General features: G+C 37.0%; 1 protein-coding gene across 7 annotated transcripts in view; it reads left to right on the top strand.

Moving 5' to 3' along the window:
- The window catches only part of APC (APC regulator of WNT signaling pathway), a 100,196-nt gene that overhangs the window by 31,795 nt on the left and 55,751 nt on the right, over window positions 1–12,650 (top strand). For all 7 annotated transcript variants that reach the window (XM_065045394.1, XM_065045398.1, XM_065045397.1 and 4 more), the window contains exon 2: window positions 1,626–1,778. In XM_065045394.1, coding sequence (XP_064901466.1) covers window positions 1,644–1,778 — 135 coding nt within the window. In that variant the 5' untranslated portion in view covers window positions 1,626–1,643. The remainder of the gene's footprint in view (window positions 1–1,625; window positions 1,779–12,650) is intronic.

The following is a 12,650-nucleotide window of genomic DNA, read 5'->3' as shown; positions in this document are numbered from 1 at the left end:
TCACAGAATAGAGTATATGTTGCAGATTGCCTTCGTTTCTGTAAAAATGAGGTGTCCAGTAAAGCATAACCAAATTTTGAAGAAATTTGTTAGGGATATTTTTTCTTTGGCTTATTGGTAGCATCATGGAAATTACAATTCTGTAAGGGACAGGCTTCTTCCTGCTCCTGTCTTTGATGGTGACAGGTGTTTAGGGTGTGAAGACTTGCTTCTTGAAAAGGAAATAAACTAGTCTAAGCAAATGCACTACAGCTCTTGTTATTGTTCCTGTTTTCAATGATGTGTATTATTCCTTATGTTTCATTGAGATTAAATTTAGAAAGGTTGAGCACGATTTTCAAAACTTGTATTGGGGAACTAAAACCTTTTTGAATAATTTAACCTATTTTTAATAGGCTGGATAATTCAATTAAGATTGTGTGAAAGAGCAAAGTTGATCACATAAGGAGTTACACAAGCAGTGAAGTCAAAGGCTTAGTGAGAGAATACACAGAAAATGCTAAATAAGAGCTTTTAATTGTTTCATGTTTTCCAAAGTAGTGCTGTAACTATGCAAAGGAATGTTGTCCTGTAAGCTTTTTGTATTTTTTTTCCTTTGAGTTACAGGCTACATACTTTAGGAAATCCCTGCAATGACACTGGAAGGCTAAGTTGCACGTATATGAAGTGCTAAGCTTCCTTTTATTTTGTTAAATGGCTGACAAATAAGAAATTGATAGCTTCAACTATGAAGAGCTTCAGAGGTGCTTAGCCATGTCTTAGTTAACTTCATTAACATTGTTATCTAAACTCCAGTGGGTTTTGGTTTGGAAAGTGGGAAAAAAAAATGAATGTTATAATTTAAGTTGGAGTATTTGGTTCTTTCTCCTTTGAGAATGGCTGAATAATTGTGATGGTGTTCTAGGGCTGTGCTACAGTATTACCTGTAATAATATGGGATATCTTCATATCAAGAATAGCCTTTTATCTTTTTTTTTTTCTTCTACCTTGCAATATGACCATTTCTTGTGTTGGAATTTTTTTAGTGCATTTGTTTGATCTTTATACCTTGGAGGGTATTTTTACATAATACTTGTTTACTGCTACATTTGGTGCTTTTTTTTCTGTTAAAGTTCCTCAATATTTACTGTTTGCCTTTCGTACAACATCTCCTCTAGTGCATGCCATTGCTAGGAATTTTGAACATCTGTGACTGTCTTTTGTTTCATAGAATAAGTAGTCAGTCAACATCTTTTAGATATGGTAGGTGGTTCTTGTTGTCTATCCAAAAATGATTAAGTGTGATCTATTACCTGTGTAGTTTCTCAGTGTTAAAATTGAAATATGAGTAGTAATGATGCTTTTGTATTATGCTATGGCTTTCTTTCATGTATTCTGGCTTCCCCTAATAGCAAATGTAACTGTTAATGAACTGCTTTCATTTGCTTAATCACATGTATTAAATGGAAGCCCACTGAAAAACGTCTTTTGACTGGCATCAGTTCTAGGCATTGATAGTTTGGTTTAATGGATATGAATTAAATGTTTGGAAAGTTGAGTGGTAAATGGGAAAGCAAGAGATAATTTTATGGTTAGATAAATTTGGATTTTTTTCCTAAAATGTTTAATATTTTCTCTTTCTTCAGGGCTGAGGGTAGCCCAGGATGGCCGCAGCTTCTTATGATCAGTTGTTAAAGCAAGTTGAGGCATTAAAGATGGAGAACTCCAACCTTCGGCAAGAGCTAGAGGATAACTCAAATCACCTAACAAAACTGGAAACCGAGGCATCTAATATGAAGGTATTGCAAACTCTGTGCCTCCATACCTCAATGTTTGTTTTACTGCTTTTTGTGTCATGGACTGATAGTTGCTCGACAAGTTTTGTGTGCTTTTAGATTCCTACAGAATTCCTTTTCCAAGTTGTGTAAGGGAAAACAATTCAATCTACTTAGTGAATATTTTATTTGAAAATTTAAATATTACAAAACTTTTTTTTAGAAACAGCTTTTTATTTTCAAAGCTCCTTTTCTGGTGTGTCTTGATAAGCACTACTGTTTTAGTACTGCTATACTTCTCAGCACGAAATACAGTCTGATGACATAGTTTGACAAAGCAAGTGTTATTCAGCTCTTGAAAACATGGGAGAGCATGGAAGTTTTCTGTATTTTAAGGTAAGTTTTGGGGTTTACTGCAGTTACAATATTTAATGTCCCAAAAGGAAAAGTTCATTTTAAATAAGACCACAAGTTCTTCAGCCTCTCCCAAACACTAGTTTCATACCTAATAATTTCACACTGCTTTGTCCATCTGGTGTTTACTGGCTAGGTGTAAGCCTTCAGGGCCACCTCTCCAAGAGGAAACACTAGCCTCAGCTGCAATTTAGGTGGATCTTGATCAGTAGGAAGATACATACACAGCTGCATCTGTGTCATCCATTGCACTAGACAAGGCAGAATTTCGCAAGCATTATAGCTGCATTAATGTAGTGCTCTTCATAAGTTGACAAATGCTGCTGCTTTTGCTAACAGCCAGGAAAACCACACTACTTTTGGTACCTCAGTTAATATAGCTCAAATTGTTGGTATCTCTGCACATACTGCTGTATTGGGTAGGCATATTCTAAATATTAAGCATGTCCATCTCTTTTCTTTCCAATCTTCGTATCACTTATTGTTCCTTTATAACTCATCTTTATTTTTTTAATATGGTAATCTGATGAATATTATCTGATGAAAATTAAAAATACTTTGAACTCAACTTTTATTCTACCAGCATGTGGATTGTGACCTGTATATTCACTGTAAGGAGAAAAAAAAATGATAGTGTTCTGAAGCACTGTCACTAGTTCCGACACTTGAAAGCACAATTTTTGTAGATACATTTAATCTTTGCGTTGCAGTGTAAAAATTGAAAATGGGTCTGCTACCTAAATTAAAATGAAATCGTAGTCCTTTACAGCAGCTGCTTGAAAAAGTGGTTGCCTTTAGCAGCTGTGGAAAAATAAAATTGTTTGCTCAGTTGTGTATCTGAAAGCTAGTTCTGTCACACTGTTTTTCTTAAGATAATATTAAAACAGATCTGTCAGTAACTCCCCTCCCTGTCAGTGCAGTCTGAAATAAGGGAGGGAACAACAGGAGAGATGATCTTCCTCATACTTCAAAAAAGGAAGAGCAAAGCGTGTCTTTTTTCCTTCTTTGTCCACATACAGTATTTCGGTTGTGTGTTTGTTTGTTTTTTGGTGGTTGTTGTTGTTGTCGTTGTTTTTTCTCTTAGCTTTTGTACAGATAATTAAATTTCCAGTGACCTAGAGACAAACCAGCTGTATAAGCTGGTCTCCAGGGCATTAATTTGTGATGTGGAACAGTTTTCTGTCCTTACTTCAGAACTGGCAGACCACCAAACAGAAAGCAGCTCTATTGCACTCCACAGAGCAGGGGTTATGGGCATATTCAGAGTAGATGTCACTTTTTTCTTCCACCTCCTGAAATGCTATTCTACATCTAAGGAATTTATCCTGAAAAAACCAAAAACTTTAACTCAAATATCAAACTCAATATGTTTCTTTTCATTTTGGGGGGTGATTGTTCAGATTAATTTGATTTTTTTTTTTTTTTTTAAATCCATATTCTGTGCAGAAATACAACTCAGCTGTGTTTCTCAGGAGTGCTTGCTCCTGCACCATGAGGTTATTTCTTTCACTTGTTTTTTTCAGATGTGTTTGGAAAGGGTCAAAACTGAGTATTGACTTGACTTGAACCTGAAGGATGGTGTGGGAATGGTCTTGGAGTCTGATTGGAGTCTGTGGATGAAGTTTAATGGGGATCATTGCAGAATTCTGTTTTGTCGGAAGATAATTTTAGTTTTGCAAGCTTTTGGAGAAAGTGTGCTTTTTTGGAGAAAGTATGGGCTTTGTTCCACTACAAGAGACTGCACGGTTTGTATGGTTCCAGTGCCATAATTAGGGATTATTGCAAGAAGAGTGTTTAGAAGAACCAGAGCAGTGGAGGTTGAAAGCCCTTTGGCTACCATGTAAGCACTTAAAACTCTAAATGCTTTGGAAAAAATGATCCTTTGGGAACATGTAAGATGTCACAAGGAGCTCTAGCAGCCCTTCCCACCAAGTAAAATCCCAAATACTAGTTGGAGAAGGGGAGCAGCAGTGAGGGAAAAAGGCTGTCGTTCTGTGGCAGACATCACTGTTCTTGCACCATGAATTTTTATCCCTGGGCTAGTGCAGAAACATCTCACAGTGATTCTTTGTGTTGTCAGTGTGTTTGCTTGTGTCTCCTCTTTTTTCCTTATATTGTTTAATCAGTTGCAAAAGCCAATAGTTAGGAAGAGCATTTTGAAGACTATATTGAATCTTTAAATAAATTGTTTTTGGAAGTAGTAGTGTTAAAATGTTGTGTAAGTGTGCCTTATCTTTATAGTCACTCCATTTCAAAAATGTAAGGTAATCATACTGGAATTAAAAGCTTAACATGAGCTCATCTTGCGCATGTATTTATTATAAACTACTACTGACCTACATAAAATGATGTCTGAATGCTTCGTGTTTAAAGCTAGATTTCATATTTAAAAGTGAAACTGCCCATTTGCTGACCAAAACCCAACAATATGATGGATTAACAAAGATTGATGTGATAACAGGGGTGCCAAAATGATTAGTAAAAGTGTCCACTTTATTTTTTAATTAGTGTTGTTGTAGGGATTAACTGTTCAAACAAAAGCAATCCCTTAGCGTATTATGACTAACTTGGGAAATTCTGTTGTTGCTGTTGACTTGCTGTCAGATGAAATAGAACAGTTTGATATCATAAAATGTTCTCTCTAAATCAACGAATACACTTTTTGATGCTCAATGAAATAATTATGTTGGCCCATAAATGAAGAATGGTTTCATTGTCTAGATGTAGATAGTAACAGTAACTGCAAAAATACAGACTGTGGATGAATTTAGAAGAAATGAACATAGTTTCATTTGACTTCAAAACCCGTTAAAATTCACAAAGAGACAAAGGGCCGTCCGGTGTCAACAGTAGTACTTTGTGCATGTAAATGCAGGAGACTTTTCGTCAGAAAAAGACCTCAGATTTTGAGACAGACATTGCAAACAAAGGCTGTCACACCTGGTTCTTGTAAAAGACAACTGGTTTTCTGTTAAGGATGGCTTTTTTTTTTTTTTTTAATTTTTTTTTTAATGTCATAGCTAATTCATATCAGCATTTTTCCATGTATAAGATCTGGGAGGGAATAGGTATATGTATCTTAACTCAAAGTAGTGAGGAAGTGGCAAAAGAATAATGACGTGCTTGATTGTCGCATGCTATGTCTGGATTTTACAGTCAATGTGTAATGTGTGTTATCCTTGTGTAAGAAAGCCATCTTTATGATATGTGATGTGCTGAGGGCAAAACGTTCTGTATTTCATCTTTATGTAGTACACTTAAAATTCTACATATGCTTTTCTAGCTTATTTAATGTCTTCTGTATTGTATCACACATATCAATAATAAAGGAGGAAGGCTGTGTGCAGAACTGATTCAGATTTCTTGAAGTATTTTGCAAATGTTCTAACCAGCTAAATAGATGTTGTTAAGCAACAGGGCAATGGTTCAGCTCTTGTTCTCAGAAGATCATGAGCTACTTATTTATGGGGGTTGCTTACAGTGGTTTGTTTTGGTGAGGCTTTTTTTTTTATTGTAGATCATTGGCCTCATATAAAGGTTTTAGTACTAATAATTTTCTGTGAGGTTTTTTTCAGATGTTGTTTTGTTTGAAGGAATTCAAGTTTAAAAGACAAAGTCCTAGCGAGCTAGTTACTGTGGTGTCCAGTGTAGGTCCAAAGACTGGATGGTGTTCGTGGGTTTCTTCTGCTAATTAGACAGCAGGGTGATAAACCTTGTGATGCTGTTTTTTGTATTGGAATGGATAATGATGAAATAAAAAGCAAGTGCTAAGATATTTTTGAGGATTTTGATTTTGAATGTGTTTGTATAATAGTAAGCTAACATAATTTTATGTTGTTGCAAAATATATTTTAGCCTATAGAATATAATAACCCAGATTTATTGCAGTGTTGTGTATACTGTATGAGGTTGATTAATACTCAAATTAGCAGAGTTAAAGTGTGCTAAAGAAGATGCATGGTGCTGTTTTTCGTCTTGTTTCTGTTATGATGGTTTTGTGAGAATGAGAAAACTTATATCTTATTAGAACTGTGTAATTTTATAATTAAATATGATTGTTGCGTTTTATCTGCCAGTATAACTTCCTATAATATGTTATTATGACTGTTTAAAGGGATGAATATACAAATACTTAACTGGAATAGCAGACTGACTAGCAAGTTAGCAACTTAACAGTTACAGTACCTTGTTAGTTTCATTAAAGAGGGGGAATCTGAAAAATGTACTGCTTCCAGCTTGGAGTTTGTTAGCATCCATTTGTTTATAAAATCAGAAGACGGATGTTCAGAAAGTTCCAGGAACTAACTGGTTTGCAGTGTTTTGACACTCTGTTACACTTTTGGACATGAACTCTTTGTCAACCTTGTATGGAAGTAGCGTTTTATGATCTATTAGCCATAAGAGTTTAAAAAAAAATAGTGTTTATAATTTACATTAGGATTACCAGTGGCTGAATCACATCAGTTTTTCAGAAGTTTACACTTGTAGTGACAAAAGATTTCAGATACTATTAGAATTCTTTATCCCCATTGCCTAAATTTTAACGTTTGCTTTAAAATGGCCGCTGGAGGATTCTCTCTTCTGGAACGTGTGACTGCTTTTATCAGGTATCTCCTTGATTAGATAAGCAGATTATCACATTTTAACTCACCAAACCCTTTTTTATGGTCACACAATCTGCTTAGCCACCATTTATTTATGTTTTACTGTGGAAATGTACTTTATTCTGATCAGCTGTTGCTGATTGTCTGTGTTTAATGATCCTTATTGTAAAGCACAGAAGGTGCTAGGAGATACTGTTGTTACTGGCACAAGAATTTTTAGTTGAATGTCTCATTGTAATCCATGTGTTTGCAAATTAGGATTTGAAGCCAACATGTTCACAGAGACCTCTGATACTTACAGTTTAACAGTTTTGTTATATGCTGCATACATATGTAGTGAGTATGTATCTGTATGTGAGGTTCCTCAAGGAGATGGTAAATAAATACATTCAGTGATTACCAATGTTTGTCGTCCCATCTTCAGAAATCTGACAACAGTTTTCATAATAAGGCACCAGAAATCACACATTTTGCTGGGGATATTTACTGTGTCACATAACAGGACTTTCCCATCTCTTTCCAAAGGGAGGGTGTTTCTAGCTTCATCTTGCCTTTTGACTTTTTCCTTTTATCTTTGGAGAAAAGATTTTTGGTTGACATCGCACAGAGTAAAATGTTCCACCAGGGCATACAGAAATAAATAATTTAAAGATTATGTTAAGCTATGAAAGCAGAGCATTCAGTACACAGAAAATAAATGTTTATGTTAAAATAGATATGTTTGATCTGGAATTGCTTCTGGTGAATAGGCTACACATAGTAAGCAAACTGTGGTATAACTTGGGATGATTGTATCTGAATCTTGAATTTAGTATGATAGGAATTTTGGTGTGCATCCTTAGTGCAATTTCCATAATTGTCACTGGAAATCTGATTTCCAAGTGATCTGAATTATATGGTATGCTATTTCTGTTAAGAGGTCAAGTCAGATATAACATAATGTATTATAGTTGCTTCATGAATCAAAATGAGTGTTGCGATATGTTCCCAGTAATTGCTTATATGAAGCATAAGGATATTTCCATACTATGCAGAGAACATTTCAACATATTCATAAATTACCTGGAAAAAAAAAAAGATATTAAAAAATTGATTTTCAGTGTGATAAAAATGAACACGAATTGTGAAGAGCTGCCGAAGAATCTTAAGGTATCAAGTGACTGAACTGAGTACTTGACAAATAAAATCCAGTGCTCCAAAGTGTAAACCAATCATGACAGAAAACAGTCTTAAATTTATACATGTAGTGAGGGGTTCTGAATTAGCATGGCAACAACATAGAAAGAGGTCTTTAAGATACTGTAAATATGGAGAGGCCTTTGGTCTGTCCAAGCGTGAAGAGCAGCATTTGCTCTTGGTTCTCTTCTTTTTCCCCAGCTGGGTCATGCTCCTTTAGGAAGCAGGATGAGGAATTTCCCTCCCTTCTAGACCTCCAGAGCATTGTGAAGGAGAGGGGCCTTCAGAGGTGGGGGAAGGGGCACCAGCAGCCCCGGAGCCCGTGGCTGAAGGACAGCAGCAAAGAGCCGGTGGTAGAGTAGGAAACTGAGACCTCTGCCTGGCCAGCCATGGGGAGTCGTGTTGCGGATGAGGTAGCGCTCAGCAGCTCACATCTGCCCTGCAAGGGCACAGCAGGCAGTGCGGGAGTCGTACTGAGGCTCAAGAACAGCAATTGAAGTGTCTCCTCAGGCAGTTTGTTGTGGTTTTTTTTTTAATTGAAATGGTTAATATTTTAATTAAAAGGTTTGCTGACTATCCTGGTTGATAGTTTAGTGTTTTGTTTCATTTAAAAGCTCTTCAGTCTTCTTCGGGAGCTCAACAGAAAGTGTTAATTTGTAGTTCTAAGCAGATGCATCACAAAGCTGTGCGCACCTGAAAAATAGCATGGTCCCCAGTGCATTAGTTTTTGTCTTACTGAAAAACACTTCAGATAATGATTTCAGGAAAGTATTTTTGGTGAGAATTTGTTCTTATGTCAACTGGGACTACAATATGTGTTAATTTAACTTTCAAAATTCTGTGTGAGGTGGCACTAGGATAACTTTGTCACATTAAAAAGTGGTAGGTTTTGGGTTTGGTTTTGTTTTTGGTTTGGATTTTTCATTTGGTTCATGGGTTTTTGCTGTTTTTTGTTGTTGTTGTTGGTTGGTTGGTTTTTAGGAAACGAGAGTTATTAGGTTATTATATCAAGGTCCAGGAAGTTTCATAGAATAGTTTGGGTTGGAAGTGACCTTCAAAGCCCATCTAGTCCAACCCCTCTGCAATGAGCAGAGACATCTGCAACCAGATCAGGTTGCTCAGAGCCCTGTCCAGCCTTGCCTGGAATGTTTCCAGGGATGGGACATCTACCACCTCTCTGGGCAACCTGAGCCAGTGTTTTACCAACCTCATAGTAAAAAATTTCTTCCTCAGATCTAGCCTGAATCTCCCCTCCTTTAGTTTAAAACCATTACCCCTTATTCCATTGTAACATGCCCTGCTAAAAAGTCTGTCCCCGTCTTTCTTATAGGCTCTTTTTAAGGACTGAAAGGCTGCAATAAAGTCTTCCCAGAGCCTTCTCTTCTCCAGGCTGAACAACCCCAGCTCTCTCAGCCTGTCCTCGCAGCACAGCTGTTCCAGCCCTCTGATAACTTTTGTGGCCCCCTCTGGCCCATGTCCAACAGGTCCATGTCTGTCTTGTGCTGAGGGCTCCTGAGCTGAACACAGCACTCTAGGTGGGGTCTCACCAGAGCAGAGGGGCAGAATCACCTCCCTTGACTTGCTAGCCACGCTCCTTTTGATGCAGCCTAGGATACAGTTTGCTTTCTGGGCTGCCAGCGCACATCGCCAGCTCATGTCCAGCTTTTCATCCACTCTCAACCCCTTCATCCCTCAGCCTGTATTGACACTGGGGGTTGCCCCGACCCAGTAAGTTGCCAATGTGATCCCACATTTACTTTACAATTTATGAAGCAGTTGCAAAGCATCAGGGTCATCCTGTGATGTCAGTACTGTAGTGCTGCAGATGTGTAACCTGTTTTCACTGTGTCCTTGAGTTCTGGCCTTTTATTTTTTTCTCTTTTTTTTTGCATCATCCTAGTTCTGCCTGAGCATGCCTGGCTTTCAGTTTTTTGGTGAAGAATCCGGTTTACCTGAATACAGATGGCAGTGAAAGAAACTTCCCTTTTTGCTTGCTACTCGCAGCAGTTGGACATAAATTTTCCCTCCTTAATTAGCCTATGTGTCAACCAACTGATGAGAACCTTCTATCCTGCTTTTCATTTGCTCATTACCATGCAAGTAGTGTACCTCAGAAAGTGGTGCCTGTATTGAATCTGTCCTTGTCCCAGCATTGTTTGCCTGCATCTTCCAGCCAACTCTAATGCGCCAACTTCATTTTGTCTGACTGATTTTTTGGCGTTTCTCTGAACTTCATTATGTTTTTTTTAAAGCTTGTTGTGACACCTGCTCTGTCTGGCAGACAGTAGAGGCTTTGTCTTGAATTTGTTGATACTTCACTGAATTTTGTTGTGGCCCAGCTTTTGGGGAGCTCTAAGTAGGAACATAAATTCTAGCAGATAATAAAGAGAAATTTAGAAGGAACTGGAAGTGTTTTGAAGAACAACTCAAGCTGCAGTAGCAAATGAGAAGTTTGTGTCATAAGTTTCCTGTTTTTGCCAAGAAAGCTAAGGTAGGGAATCAATGAATCAAAAGCATAAATTAATTTCTGCTAAATTCTTGTTTGTATCTTGTTTTAATCTTTAGATTAAAAAAATAGCACCAAAGAAGACTTAAAATGCATTTTGTTTGACTTTGCGCATTCAAATATTAATGAAATGCCAGCGTTAAGATAAGTGATGCCACCCTGATTTTGTCAGCTGGTTTGTACGTCCTATGATACCATTTCAGTTATTCTACAAAAAACTCTTCCGAAGTTAGCATGCTCAATGCTCACAGACTGAAAATATACTGTTGTATAAAATAATATTGTTTTCTGATCTACGTCTGCAAATGAAGTTTTTAAACACATATTTTCATGTATGTAATGATCTGTAGAGGGTTAGGTATCTCTCTTGAAAGTTACTTCTTGACAGAAGTGCAGACTGCAGGAAATTTTATTTATTTATTTATTTATTTATTGTTTACAGTATTAAAACTAGACTAAAACTCCATGCTTTTCTGTCAGCTGGATTTCTTAGCCAAACCGTGTCTCCTTGAATGAACGGTGGTCTTGCTATGTCGGGGTTGCGTACATCATGGGAGTTGCATGACTAGAGTCACCATCAGAAACACTGTTGGGAGAGAGCTCACCTGGTAGCAGAGAATCCATTGAGAGTTGTGGGATATAGACCTCACATAGCGCTGTGGCTTCCCAGGCAGACAGTGCTCAAAATCCAATTACATTCAGTACAACTTACCAGAATATTTTGATGCAATAATACTGTATATTTTGCTTTCAGTGTAACTGAATTATGTTTAGTATGCTGAAATGATACAGATTTAAAAAATTTGCTACAAGTCATCTTTGTGCACTGTAGTGAATCATCTAGATGTAGAAATTTCACATTATAGCTACTTAATAAGGGAGACCTTTTAAAATGTAATAGCGTAGGATCTGACACTTTGAAAGTCAGGTCCTCTTACAAATGTTTGGCCATATAGGCATTTGCACAGCAGATATGCATATATGCCTGCTCATGGTGAAGGCCTATTATAGCTTTGTATTCATCCCATTCTGTGAAACAGCTGTGATAAAAATGGACAGAATGTGGTGGCACCTTGTTTTTGTTCTTTGAGTAGCCATACTAGACAAGTCTTCATGTTTGTTTTATTGAAGTGCCTACAAGAACAGTCTTTGCTGTGCATGATAATAGCTGGCTAGTCTAATATGAGAGTGAAATGAGCTGCGTATATAGCCTTAGGCAGAAAGATTGTTAATTTGGAGAATTCTTGTGGACAAGTCAGCAGCGTACTGGCTACTATCTTTTTGCTGCCTAGCAGTCTTCCATTGATATAAACAATGCCTCATTTAAGGCTAAATTTCTAAAAATTTTACTTTTGACTCATGGAAATAGTATTTTTTCCAGTGTTTTTCAACAAATGCATTGTTTGATGAACAGGCAGGGTGAAAAGGTGTTGATTCAGCAGTAGTATTCTTTGCCTGTATAAATCTTTAAGGAATAGGTGCTAAATTTTGAGCTCCTGTAGCTTGTGCTGTGTGAATTCATCTGGTATCTTCTTTCCAGTGTACGGTTGTTTTCCACTTATTTTGAATACGTCCTTTCCCCATGTGTTAGTGCTTGAACTTAAGTCTTTCCCTTCTTTCAAGGGAAAACTGTGATCATGGTTGGCATAGGAAATATTACATGCTGCTTTTTTGCCCCCCTTTTTTTTTTCCATAATGGGAGCTTTCATCATCTTTCTCAAATAAATTCCCTTACTCTGAGCTGGATTTCAGACATGCATAATGTTTTTGTGGTGCCCCACACACCCATGCCTTTCAGGAGGGAAGAGATTATGTGAGTCTCAAGGCACGTAAAGGATTGTGACACAGGGTAGAAGACTACTGGTATTATAGTAAATATGCAAAGGATAGTGCAATGGATAGATCCTCTGAAAATACTGTGGAAAATAAAAGTAATTTTGAAAACATTAGTGTGTTTTATTCATTTGATAGATTCTAATGTGTGAGTGGAAGAGACTCCTGTAAGGTGAACTGATTTTTTTCAAATTGAATCAAATTATGGATTCTGGGACCTACTTCTCTTTGGTGACTGCACAACTAATGCAGTTAGACATTTCCAAATAACTCTTTATATGTGAACCAAAAATGTACTTATGAAAGTCATTTAGCATGCTACAAAATGCAGACATATATCAGAGTATTGAAGCAATAAATAAG

Source organism: Columba livia, chromosome Z (assembly GCF_036013475.1).
Source record: "Columba livia isolate bColLiv1 breed racing homer chromosome Z, bColLiv1.pat.W.v2, whole genome shotgun sequence".
NCBI lineage: Eukaryota > Metazoa > Chordata > Aves > Columbiformes > Columbidae > Columba > Columba livia.
This window is presented reverse-complemented; position numbering and strand designations above follow the sequence as displayed.